This window comes from Hippopotamus amphibius, chromosome 8 (genome assembly GCF_030028045.1).
Source record: "Hippopotamus amphibius kiboko isolate mHipAmp2 chromosome 8, mHipAmp2.hap2, whole genome shotgun sequence".
NCBI classification, from domain to species: Eukaryota; Metazoa; Chordata; class Mammalia; order Artiodactyla; family Hippopotamidae; genus Hippopotamus; species Hippopotamus amphibius.
The window spans coordinates 103,102,324-103,115,055 of NC_080193.1; the positions used below are offsets into that span (position 1 = coordinate 103,102,324).

A 12,732-nucleotide genomic window follows, 5' to 3' on the forward strand; every position below is an offset into this window, starting at 1 on the left:
TGCAGTGGCTTCTCTTGTTGTGGAGCACGGGCTCTAGGTGCATGGGCTTCAGTAGTTGCAGCATGGGCTGAATAGTTGTGGCTTGCGGGTTCTAGAGCGCAGCCTCAGTGGTTGCATTGCACGGGCTTAGTTGTTCCGCAGCATGTGGGATCTTCCCAGGCCAGGGATCGAACCCGTGTCCCCTGCATTGGCAGGCAGATTCTTAACCACTGCGCCACCAGGGAAGCCCTTTCGTTTGTTTTTGTTGTTGTTGTTTCAAAAATTTTTATTGGAGTATAGTTGCCTTACAATATTGTGTTAGTTTATACTGTATGGCAAAGTGAATCAGTAATTTGTATACATATATCCCCTCTTTTTTTGAACTTCCCTCCCATTTAGGTCACCACAGAGCATTAAGTAGAGTCCCCTGTACTATACAGTAGGCTCTCACCAGTTATCTATTTTGTACATAGTATTAGTAGTGTATATATGTCAATCCCAATCTCCCAACTCATCCCCCACCCTGCTTTCCCCCTTGGTATCCATACATTTGTTGTCTATGTTTTTAAAATTTTATTTTCTGGAAGGGCAGTGATACAACCCAAAAGTCTAAGTATGCTTGGTGTTTGTTTGTTTGTTTTCTGAGATGTTTCTAAACAAGACTCAAACCACAAACTCTCTTAATTGGCAGCACCAGTTTCAGTTCAGTTCTTTTATCTTTAGCTGGGCTGCTTGCACTCTGCCCTGTGCACGTGTCATTTAGGGATCAGCCAGTTTTAGGCAGAGTTTATAACAGATTCTGTGGTTCCTTCTTTCTTGCTGTCAACTGCCTCTTGCCCTTTCCTTCAAGAAAAGATAATAATTATTCTAAACTTTGTATTTAATATTCTCTTGCTCTTGTCATAGTTTTACTACTTAATATAGTTACAAAAATAGTATCATTTGTGTTTCTAAACGTATTATGTTTCTAAGGTTAATGCACTTAATTTCATTAGCTAGTGCTCATCCTTTCACTGCTGTATACTGTTCCATGTGGGAATATTCCCCTGTTTATTTATCTATACAGTTTTAATGGATATTTGGATTGTTTTCAGTTTTTTACTATTATGCACATTGCTGTAGTGAATTTTTTGAACCTATCTTCCAAAACATATCTGCAGAAAGTCTCTACATTATGATGAATTGCCCTCTATGAGTCTCTATGATGAATTGCTACATCATAGGTAAAGAGACCATATTATTTATTGAACAGAGTTAGTAGAGAAAGAAATGTTGGTTATTTATGGATTTCCCCCCAAAGCCTTATGATTTTAGCTGTGGTATGCTGCCTCTTTGTATTATCTGTCAGTATCCTTCTACAGGCATTTCTCCTTTAATTAAGAATTGCATCATTTTCCTTATTAAAATTCCTCAGTTACCCGCTTTTGGTCAAAACTCAGATCCCAGAAGTACAAACTTTACAGTGAGGACTTTGGTTTTTTTTTTGTTTGTTTTTTTTTTGATGCACTCTTATTGGCTTGATATTGGCTTGGGGTGATAGCTTTATAATAATATTTAAGCATCTGGACATCAGACAATAGAGGAAGACAAGAACTATGAGACAGTCACACATGAAATGTATGCATCCAGTTTGTATCCAGCCCTATTCAAGCTAGGCCTAATGGGAGAATAAATCCCATGAATGAGTTTGGTCCACCTTAAATAGCCAAGTGGCCTTTTTAAAAACTTTTATTTTGAGATAATGATAGAGTCACATGCAGCTGAAAGAAATAATACAGTGATCCTATGAACTCATTTCCCTCCGATGATAGCATCTTTCAAAACTATGGTAAGTATTACAACCAAGATACAAAACGTTTCCATCTCTACAAGGATCCCTTATGTTGCCCTTTTATAGCTACATCCACTTCCTTCCTACCCTAACCCCTTGCTTAACCATTGGTTACCCCCCATCTGTTCTTCATTTCTGTAATTTTCTCATTTCAGGGATGTTATATAAATGGAATCATACATTATATAACCTTTTAGAGTTGGTGTTCTTTCATTTGGCGTGATTCTCTGGAGAATCATACATGTTACTCATGTATCCATAGTTCATTACTTTCTGTTGTGGAGTAGTACTTCATAGTGTGAATGTACCACAGTTTGTTTAAGCATTCGCCCACTGGGGGACATCTGGGTTGTTTCCAGTTCGGGGTTGTTATGAATAAGTTACTATATTCACAGGTATTTGTGTGAACATAGTGTTTGCTTCTCAGATAAATTTCTGGGTTGTAAGGTAGTTTCTGTGTATAGTTTTTTGTTTTTGTTTTTTCTCATTTTATTTATTTATTTATTTATTTATTTATGTTTGAGGTACACCAAGTTCAATCATCTGTATTTATACACATATCCCTGAATTCCCTCCCTCCCTCGACTCCCCCCACCCTCCCCATCCCAGTCCTCTAAGGCATCATCCATCCTCGAGTTGAACTCCCTTTGTTATACAGCAGCTTCCCACTGGCTATCTATTTTACAGTTGGTAGTGTATATATGTCTATGCTACTCTCTCACTTTGTCTCAGCTTCCCCTTCACCCATCACCCCCCCAAACCTCGAGTTCTCCAGTCCATTCTCTGCACCTGCGTCCTTTTTCTTGTCTTGTCACTGAGTTCATCAGTACCAATTTTAGATTCCGTGTATATGAGTTAGCACACAATATTTGTCTTTCTCTTTCTGACTTACTTCACTCTGTATGACACACTCTAGGTCTATCCATCTCACTACATATAGCTCCATCTCATTCCTTTTTATAGCTGAGTAATATTCCATTGTATATATATATGCCACATCTTCTTTATCCATTCATGTGTTGATGGGCATTTAGGTTGCTTCCATGTCCTGGCTATTGTAAATAGTGCTGCAATAAACATTATGGTACATGTTTCTTTTGGGATTATGGTTTTCTTTGGGTATATGCCCAGTAGTGGGATTACTGGATCATATGGTAGTTCTATTTGTAGTTTTTTAAGGAACCTACAAACTGTTTTCCATAGTGGCTGTACCAACTTACAGTCCCACCAACAGTGCAGGAGAGTTCCCTTTTCTCCACACCCTCTCCAACATTTGTTGTTTCCAGATTTTGTGATGATGGCCATTCTGATCGGTGTGAGGTGATACCTCATTGTGGCTTTGACTTGCATTTCTCTGATGATGAGTGATGTTGAGCATCTTTTCATGTGTTTGTTGGCCATCTGTATGTCTTCTTTGGAGAAATGTCTATTTAGGTCTTCCGCCCATTTGTGGATTGGGTTATTTGCTTTTTTGGTACCTGCATGAGCTGCACGTATATTTTTGAAGTTAATCCTTTGTCCGATGTTTTGTTGGCAACTATTTTTTCCCATTCTGAGGGTTGCCTTCTAGTCTTGTTTATGATTTCTTTCTCTGTGCAAAAGCTTTTAAGTTTCATTAGGTCCCATTTGTTTATTCTTGATTTTATTTCCATGATTCTAGGAGGTGGGTCAAAAAGGATCTTGCTTTGATGGATGTCGTAGAGTGTTCTGCCTATGTTTTCCTCTAGGAGTTTTATAGTGTCTGGCCTTACATGTAGGTCTTTAATCCATTTGGAGTTTATTTTTGTGTATGGTGTTAGGAAGTGTTCTAATTTCATTCTTTTACATGTTTCTGTCCAATTTTTCCAGCACCACTTATTGAAGAGGCTGTCTTTTTTCCATTGTATATTCGTGCCTCTTTTGTCAAAGATAAGGTGCCCATATGTGTTTGGGCTTACTTCTGAGTTCTCTATTCTATGCCATTGATCTTCCTTTCTATTTTTGTGCCAGTACCATACTGTCTTGATCACTATGGCCTTGTAGTATAGTTTGAAGTCAGGAAGCCTGATTCCACCGACTCCATCTTTCCTTCTCAAGATTGCTTTGGCTATTTGGGGTCTTTTGCGTTTCCATACAAATCGTAAGATTTCTTCCTCTAGTTCTGTGAAAAATGCCATTGGTAATTTGATTGGGATTGCATTGAATCTGTAAATTGCTTTGGGTAGTACAGTCATTTTCACAATGTTGATTCTTCCAATCCAGGAATATGGTATGTCCCTCCATCTGTTTGTGTAATCTTTGATTTCTTTCATCAGTGTCTTAAAGTTTTCTGCATACAGATCTTTTGCCTCCTTAGGCAGGTTTATTCCTAGGTATTTTATTCTTTTTGTTGCAATGGTAAACGGGAGAGTTTCCTTAATTTCTCTTTCTGCTCTTCCGTTGTTAGTGTATAGGAATGCAAGAGATTTCTGAGCATTAATTTTGTATCCTGCTACTTTACTAAACTCATCAATTAGTGCTAGCAGTTTTCTGGTAGAGTCTTTAGGGTATTCTATATATAATATCATGTCATCTGCAGAGTGAGAATTTTACTTCTTCTTTTCCTATTTGGATTCCTTTGATTTCTTTTTCTTCTCTGATTGCTGTGGCTAAAACTTCCAAAACTATGTTGAATAATAATGGTGAGAGTGGACACCCTTGCCTTGTTCCTGACCTTAGAAGGAATGCTTTCAGTTTTTCACCATTTAGAACAATGTTGGCTCTTGGTTTGTCATATATGGCTTTAATTATGTTGAGGTAATTTCCTTCTATGCCCATTTTCTGGAGAGTTTTTATCATAAATGGATGTTGAATTTTGTCAAAAGCTTTTTCTGCATCTATTGAGATGATCATATGGTTTTTATCCTTCAATTTGTTGATATGATGTATCACGTTGATTGATTTGCGTATATTGAAGAATCCTTGCATCCCAGGGATAAACCCCACTTGATCATGGTGTATGATTTTTTTAATGTGCTGTTGGATTCTGTTAGCTAGTATTTTGTTAAGGATTTTTGCATCTATATCCATCAGTGATATTGGTCTGTAATTTTCTTTTTTTGTGACATCTTTGCCTGGTTTTGGTGTCAGGGTGATGGTGGCCTCGTAGAATGAGTTTGCGAGTGTTCCTCCTTTTGCAAAATTTTGGAAGAGTTTGAGAAGGATAGATGTTAGCTCTTCTCTAAATGTTTGATAGAATTTGCCCATGAATCCACCTGGCCCTGGGCTTTTGTTTGTTGGGAGGTTTTTAATCACTGACTCAATTTCCGTACTTGTGATTGGCCTGTTCATAGTTTCTATTTCTTCCTGGTTCAGTCTTGGAAGATTGTATTTTTCTAAGAATGTATCCATTTCTTCCAGATTATCCAATTTATTGGCATATAGTTGCTTGTAGTAGTCTCTCACGATCTTTTGTATTTCTGAGGTGTCCATTGTTACTTCTCCTTTTTCATTTCTAATTCTGTTGATTTGCATCTTCTCCCTTTTTTTCTTGATGAGTCTGGCTAATGGTTTATCAATTTTGTTAATCTTCCCAAAAAACCAGCTTTTAGTTTTATTAATTTTTGCTATTGCTTCCTTTCTTTTTCATTTATTTTCATTTATTTTTCATTTATTTTTGCTATTGCTTCCTTTCTTTTTCATTTATTTCTGATCTGATCTTTATGGTTTCTTTCCTTCTGCTCACTTTGGGGTTTCTTTGTTTTTTCTAATTGTTTTAGGTGTAAGGTTAGGTTGTTTATTCAATATTTTTCTTGTTTCTTAAGGTAGGAATGTATTGCTATAAAATTCCCTCTTAGAACTGCTTTTGCTGCGTCCCATAGGTTTTGGGTTGTTGTGTTTTCATTCTGATTTGTTTCTAGATATTTTTTGATTTCCTCTTTGATTTCCTTAATGATTTCTTGGTTGTTTAATAGTGAATTGTTTAGCCTCCATGTGTTTGTATTTTTTGCAGTTTTTTTCCTGTAATTGATATCTAGTCTCATGGCGTTGTGGTCTGAGAAGATGCTTGATATGATTTCAATTTTCTTGAATTTGCCGAGGTTTGATTTGTGACCCAAGATGTGATCTATCCTGCAAAATATTCCGTGTGCACTTGAGAAGAAAGTGTAGTCTGTCGTTTTTGGATGGAATGTCCTATAAATATCAATTAAGTCGAGATGGTCTAATGTGTCATTTAAAGCTTGTGTGTCTTTATTTTCTGTTTGGATGATCTGTCCATTGATGTAAGTGGGGTGTTCAAGTCTCCCACTATTATTGTGTTACTGTTGATTTCCCCTTTTATGGCTGTTAGCATTTGCCTTATGTATTGAGGTGCTCCTATGTTGGGGGCATAGATATTTACCATTGTGATATGTTCTTCTTGGATGGATCCCTTGATCATTATGGAGTGTCCTTCCTTGTCTCTTTTAATAGTCTTTACTTTCAAGTCTAATTTGTCTGATATGAGTATTGCTACTCCAGCTTTCTTTTGACTTCCATTGGCATGGAATATCTTTTTCCATCCCTTTACTTTCAGTCTATATGTATCCCTTGGTCTGAAGTGGGTTTCTTGTAGGCAGCATACAGAAGGGTCTTGTTTTTGTATCCATTCAGCCAGTCTGTGTCTTTTGGTTGGAGCATTTAATCCATTTACATTTACAGTGATTATTGACATGTGTGTTCCAATTACCATTTTCTTAATTGTTTTGGGTTTGTATTTGTAGGTGTTTTCCTTTTCTTGTGTTTCCTACTTAGAGAAGTTCCTTTAGGACTTGTTGTAAGGCTGGTTTGGTGGTGCTGAATTCTCTTAACTTTTGCTTGTCTGGAAAGCTTTTGATTTCTCCATCGAATCTGAATGAGATTCTTGCTGGGTAGAGTATTCTTGGCTGTAGGTTTCTCTCTTTCAGGACTTTCAGTATATCCTGCCATTCCCTTCTGGCCTGCAGAGTTTCTGTAGAAAGTGTGTGTATAGTTTTTAAAGGAACTGCCAAACTGTTTTCCAGAGTGGCTGTACCATTGTACATTCCCACCAGAGATGTATGAATGATCCAGTTTCTCAGCATCCTCATCAGCATTTGGTAGTGTCACTGTATTTTAGCAATTCTGATGGCTGTGTGGTGTTATTGTGGTATTAATTTGCAGTTCCCTAATAGTTAATAATGTTGAACATCTTTTCATGAGGGCCTTTCTTTCTTCTGGTTTTATTGAGATATAATTTTCGTGCAGCACTATACAAGTTTAAGATGTACAGCATAACGATTTGGCTTACATACCTAATGAAATGATTTCCACAATGTTTAATGACTATCCTTCATCTCAGATAGACAAAACACTAAAGAAATAGAGAAAAAAAAATTTATCATGAGCAGAATTCTTAGGATTTACTCCCTTAATAACTTTCATGTATAACATGCCATGGCGTTGATTGTATTTATCGTGTTGTATACTACATCTCTAGTACTTATTTATCTTGTTACTAGACGTTTGTACCTTTTGACTACCTTCATAAATTAAAAGGCCCTTTACACTTTATAATGCTAGTCAGCAAATTTACGCTTGTCTCTCTGGTCTCTAAAGCTTGAGCTGTATCATTTGCTATTTGGGTCACATGCAGGGATAGATTATAGATACACAGACTATAGAACTACCAGCCATGGTAGAAATCCTCATGCACATTGGTAAAATCTAGTGCTTGGTTGAGTTGGAAAGACCTGATGATAAAACCCAAACTACAGATCATGTTTGGAAGCATGGGAGGGCCATCTGATTGTACAACAGTTATCTCATGTGTATACATGGAAAGCAGCCCGTAACACATGTATTGTATATGATTACCAATTGGTGCCAATTGCTTTCTGAATATAATTGGCCTGATTTTGGAGGACAAAGATTTGAATTAAACAAATCACATAATAGGTTTTGCATAGCTTTATAAGAAGAAAGTAATTGGTCTGTACTTGTATCATTAATCCCTTGTTCCTTCCTACCCCTGATACATTTTGGATTTCTTTGAGGCTCTGGGAGAAACCAGAAACATCAGCTAATTGTTAAGATCTGGGGTCCAGTTATGGCGTATAAGTATATTGGAGTTTATAATATTTCTGTATTGATTATAGAAGGAAATGTATTGTTAATTTTGAGGTGAATTGCAATACCATTTGTGTTCATTGGTTTGGCTGTATGATCCATACCAGATGAGCCTAAGACTAGTGATAAACTCAACAGTTAGAAAGATTGATAGCTACTGTAATTACTTGAGAAAGGCGATAGAAAATTCAAAGGTGTGGAAGATTGTTAGAGTAATGCCCCCTAAAGAATCATGCCTCCCTGTATCTATACCTTTGAGTAGTCTACAGGGCTCCCCTGCTCCCCCAACTAACTTGCTTTGGGCTAAGCAGAACCAAATTCAGGACAGGGAACCAAGTAGCTCATTGTCACACATTGGAACTCATCAGTGGAGCTGAGTGAAGGCAAGCCTAAAACTCAATGGATTTGGACAAGTTGATGCACATTCAGGATGAATATTTGATTGGCTCCAATGAAGACTCAGTTGAGTAGATCTCAGTGGGACCTTCAGAAATAACTCAAAGACATTTACAGTAGTTAAAAGTTTACTTGTATACGAGGGAGATGAATCAACAGGTTGAGTTCTTCCATCAAAAGCAGAGACACAGTTTATAAAACAGAAGAGAAGAAAAAGGCAGTTTTGGAACAGTAAAATGTTTACCCACTTCCCACTTTGGGAAAAGGGAAGCTTTCAAAAGCAAGAAGCTATAAAGAGCATGTTGACAGGATCATTAAGGAAATCAATTTCAATTATGAATTTTCTGAGAAATCTTGTGACTTTATATGAAGAATATATATGATATGCTAATTTTGTGTGATGTCTGTCATTGTACCACCACCTGTTATTTTCCTCATTATAATGCCTCACCGGGAGCTGAGAAGGCACATGTTAAATAGGTTCTTGTGGATAGTTATGTTTTGGGGATGCAGAGGACATGTAAACCAGGTGCCAAAGTTTCACTAAATGAGAATTAGTGGCCTGAATGTCTGAAAGACATGCCAGAGAGCATGAGGCCTAAAAGAGGAAAACTTTTAATCTATATAATAAGGTAATAAATAATAAGATCTGGAAGCAATAGAAGCGAGTGTGGAGGATGCTACCCCACCACCTGACCATGAGGTATGTAGGCCTTCACTTGAGGAGTCTGTAATGGAGGTGGTATCCTTAGTGGTGAGGCAGGTCTGAGGTAAAGAAAGGGAGAGATGTTCAGTGGAGCAATTAAAGATGTAAGGTTGTTTGTCCACCATGGAATGGGGGTTCCATGAGCTGCAGTGGAAAATGCTGTGAAGAAAGGGAACCACTGAATGTTGAATTAGATGGGAGGACTCACAGCACAGCAGAGATGATCAGAGATGGTGACCAAGGATACCAAAGGTTTCCCTGATTAAAAAGATCCCCAACAGGCCCCAAGAGATGAGAGAAGCACTCAGTTCTGTCATGAGTCAGCCTATCATGTATTGGGTTGGCCAGAAAGTTCATTTGGGTGTTTCCGTAAGATGCTATGGAAATACCCGAACGAAGTTTTTGGCCAACCCAATAGATTCATATTTAACCCCTCAAAAGGAGTGCAGGCCTGGCAGTTCCTCTAAGTATAAGTAGCAGGAACATTTTTCTTTAAAACATAAGTGTAAATATTAACGTGTATTTCTGGTACAACCTGGAATTTTTATTTTCTTCCAAACATTCATTATTTTTGTATTTTAGCTATTAAATTTATATGTGCGTTAAAAATCATTACCTGATTTTTAAAAATTTATGAAATGACTTAGATAATATACAAATGACTACATCAGTGATTCTGTATTTAAGAATTTTATTGTTTGTTACTTTTTTCTAGAAAGGGTGCTTTACTGAAGAACTCCATATGTTGAATAAAAACACAGTAAGAACTTTATTGAAACTTCCAAAGCTTTGTGCACATATTTAACATTTCATGTAACTTTACTCTGATATATTGTTTTTATTCTTTTGTTACTCTACCAGTCACTGTTTGAACTAATGGACATATATCAGATAGAAAGTATAATATTTGCTCACAATCTTTATCTCCACCATTTTTAAAAATACTGCTATCTTTCTGCTAAATGGTAAACAGAAAAATTAGAAATCATTCGGTAAGAGAGTAAAATGCCTCCGGCTGCTGCTTTGCATAGCCTTAGGGTCCTCACTTGCTGAATTGAGGAAATATTATTTTCCTCCTTGAGGAGTCTCTAAAGAGTTGTTTACAGTTCTTACTTGAATTTCTTTTTAAGTACTTAAAAATTACTATCTTGGTTAATTGATAATCTACTCAGAGAGGCTTCTGCGGGCAATAGCCAAACTGGGGACGAGGAACGTAAAAAACAGAATGATGGACATTTGAGGTCATAACCTCTGACACGCTCCTTCATTTCACATGTGAGCAAGCTGGGGTTCAGAGAGAGAAAATCACTTGTCTACACCAAAATTTTACCTGAAAATGGAAGTGGAGATGGGAAAAGTGTGAATAAATACTTAAAAAATATTATATACATGGATATGAATACATATATGCATATGTATATATGTATCTCAGCATAATCCTATTAACAATTGTAAATTGATATTTTCATATTTTAATCATGTAATATTCCTTAACTTTAACATAAAAGTTTTAATATATCAGGATCACCATAGATTCTTCTATAGGAGTTACTTGTGTAAATTTTTTTTTTTAATCAAGAGATTCATGCTTTGGTTTTTCTAACATAGATTTGTGAGGTAAAAATATCACTTGCTATCACTTCTCCATTAAAATATCTTTCTGATCAAACAATAAAATACATTTGGCCCATGTTTAGTTTATCTGCAGGGTGGAAGTGGAATTTATGTTCTCCTATGGAAACTTTGGTTATGGATTTTCACATCAGGTTAGTTCTTCTCTTTTAAAAGTAATTCTTCTGCAGCTTTCCAGTCAAATCATCCTCCTGAGCCTCTATCCTTTCCAGTTTGATAAAGTCTTTAAAATATTTTTAAAAGAATGCCATTTTTCTCTAGCCTAGAGAAGAACGGAACTTTACCAGTGTTTGTTTATACATTTTAAAATAATGATATTTTATTCAAAATGTCTTTATTATAAAACTTTTGTGTGTGTGTACACATATACTTATGTAATTGAAAACAAAATTATTCAAGAAGTGAATGGATTTTTATATTTAAAAATAATCACTAAAATGGAGTCATTGATGTTATTCAGATAGTATTTTGTACTCTACTCACGTATAATCCTTCCTCCTCATGATTATTTCAACATCAGCCCTTCTTGCTTCATCAAGAGATTAATATGCCCAAAGAAGATAGCTTCCTAGCTGTAGCCTGCCCCTTTAAATTTACTGTATATATCCATGTTGCAAAGAAAATTTTTGCACATTAACCAGTATCCTTTTCTTTCATTATGTCCTTAGGCTGGATTCCTAGAATGGAAATTACTGTCAGTAATGGCCTTCTCAAGGAATTGTTCTAGAAAAATTGTACTAACACATATTCTCACCTAGTGTTTGAAAGAAATCTTGATATCCCTGGGTATTGTCGCAGCTTTGGGGCATTTATAAATCCAGTCCCATTAGTACTGCTGTTATATAGGAGAAATGACCCCTATACTTTACATGTAATCTTTAATTTTCAGTTTTTGCTATTTTTCATACTCTTGGTTGTTTTTCAATTGGGAATTGAGAGTCGGTACATCAGTCTTATTAAATAAGTCTACTGATGTGTTAACAGGGAAATCCCTATAAAATGTATTTTTAAATTTTTCCTGTGGTATGTCATGTTTTTTTTAATACATTTTGAATCACAAGTAAGTAATATACTGATAAAAGCTACTAGACACAAGATTTTTTCTTCTTTTTTGCTTTGATTTTTCTTTCTTTTCATTCTGCCTGTTTTCTTATCATAAATTAGGCTTAATAGGGATCTCTAATTGCTTAGTCCTTTTTTTGGCAGTCATAGTTTATGAGCACCAACTTCAGAGGTAGGTGTTATGTCTGAATATAACATGTAACAATCCCATTCTTAGGGAGATAGATCCTTTTCAAATAAGACTGGGTAAATATTGAATTGTTTTACATAGGTGGACTCTACTAAAAACTAGGAACAGAGGCATTTAAGGAAAAGAGTGAGAAATTTAATAACAGTTTCACCTGATTTTGTGTCTGTGAACTTTTCAGTAACATAGTCTCCTATTTACCTATCAGGATAATGTACAAAGAGTGCTTGCACAGGGGGGAGATAAAGCTGCGTTCAGATGTTGGCTCTCATGCCTGTTGGGTAACCCTTGAACACAGTACTGATCTTCGTTATTATCTGTAAAATAGGCATAGTATCTACCGCATAGGATTAATTAAATAACATTAAAGATGTAAAATTCCTGCCAGATACTTAGTGCTCAGTGTTAATTCTTTCTTCCTCTCTTAATTCCTTTCCTTTTCATATATGTCATTTAAGTCCTGGGGGATAGTGATATTAGGATGAACTGGAATTGTAACTAAACAGTGTTAATATATACCTATTATTTTCCTCAGTTAAAACCTCTTCAGAAAATTATTAAGCCATCTATGTTTATGAATATTGCACCACCTCCCGAAAGAACAGACCCTGTGACGTAAGTGTTAAAGTTTTATTAACACAGTCATATCATGTGGTATTTAAGACCTGTAATCCATTTGATGGAGAATTTTAGTTGCCTTTAGACATGGCCAGAATAAGCTAGACTTCAAGGCAAAGAAAGCAGTGAATTGTTTTGCCTGTGGTGGGAGATATTCTGACTTTCTGGGCATATCCTTGGAGAGAGGAGTTGAGGAGGTCTGGAGATAAGAAAAAGGAGAGAAGGGTTGCCAACTTC

The 12,732-nt window shown here is 36.2% G+C and overlaps 1 protein-coding gene across 1 annotated transcript in view; it reads left to right on the forward strand.

Annotated features, from left to right (window-relative positions):
• The window catches only part of C2CD6 (C2 calcium dependent domain containing 6), a 125,617-nt gene that overhangs the window by 21,514 nt on the left and 91,371 nt on the right, over positions 1 to 12,732 (forward strand). Inside the window, exons 6-8 of the mRNA XM_057745362.1 lie at positions 9,712 to 9,756; positions 10,694 to 10,762; positions 12,413 to 12,492. Coding sequence (XP_057601345.1) covers positions 9,712 to 9,756; positions 10,694 to 10,762; positions 12,413 to 12,492 — 194 coding nt within the window. The remainder of the gene's footprint in view (positions 1 to 9,711; positions 9,757 to 10,693; positions 10,763 to 12,412; positions 12,493 to 12,732) is intronic.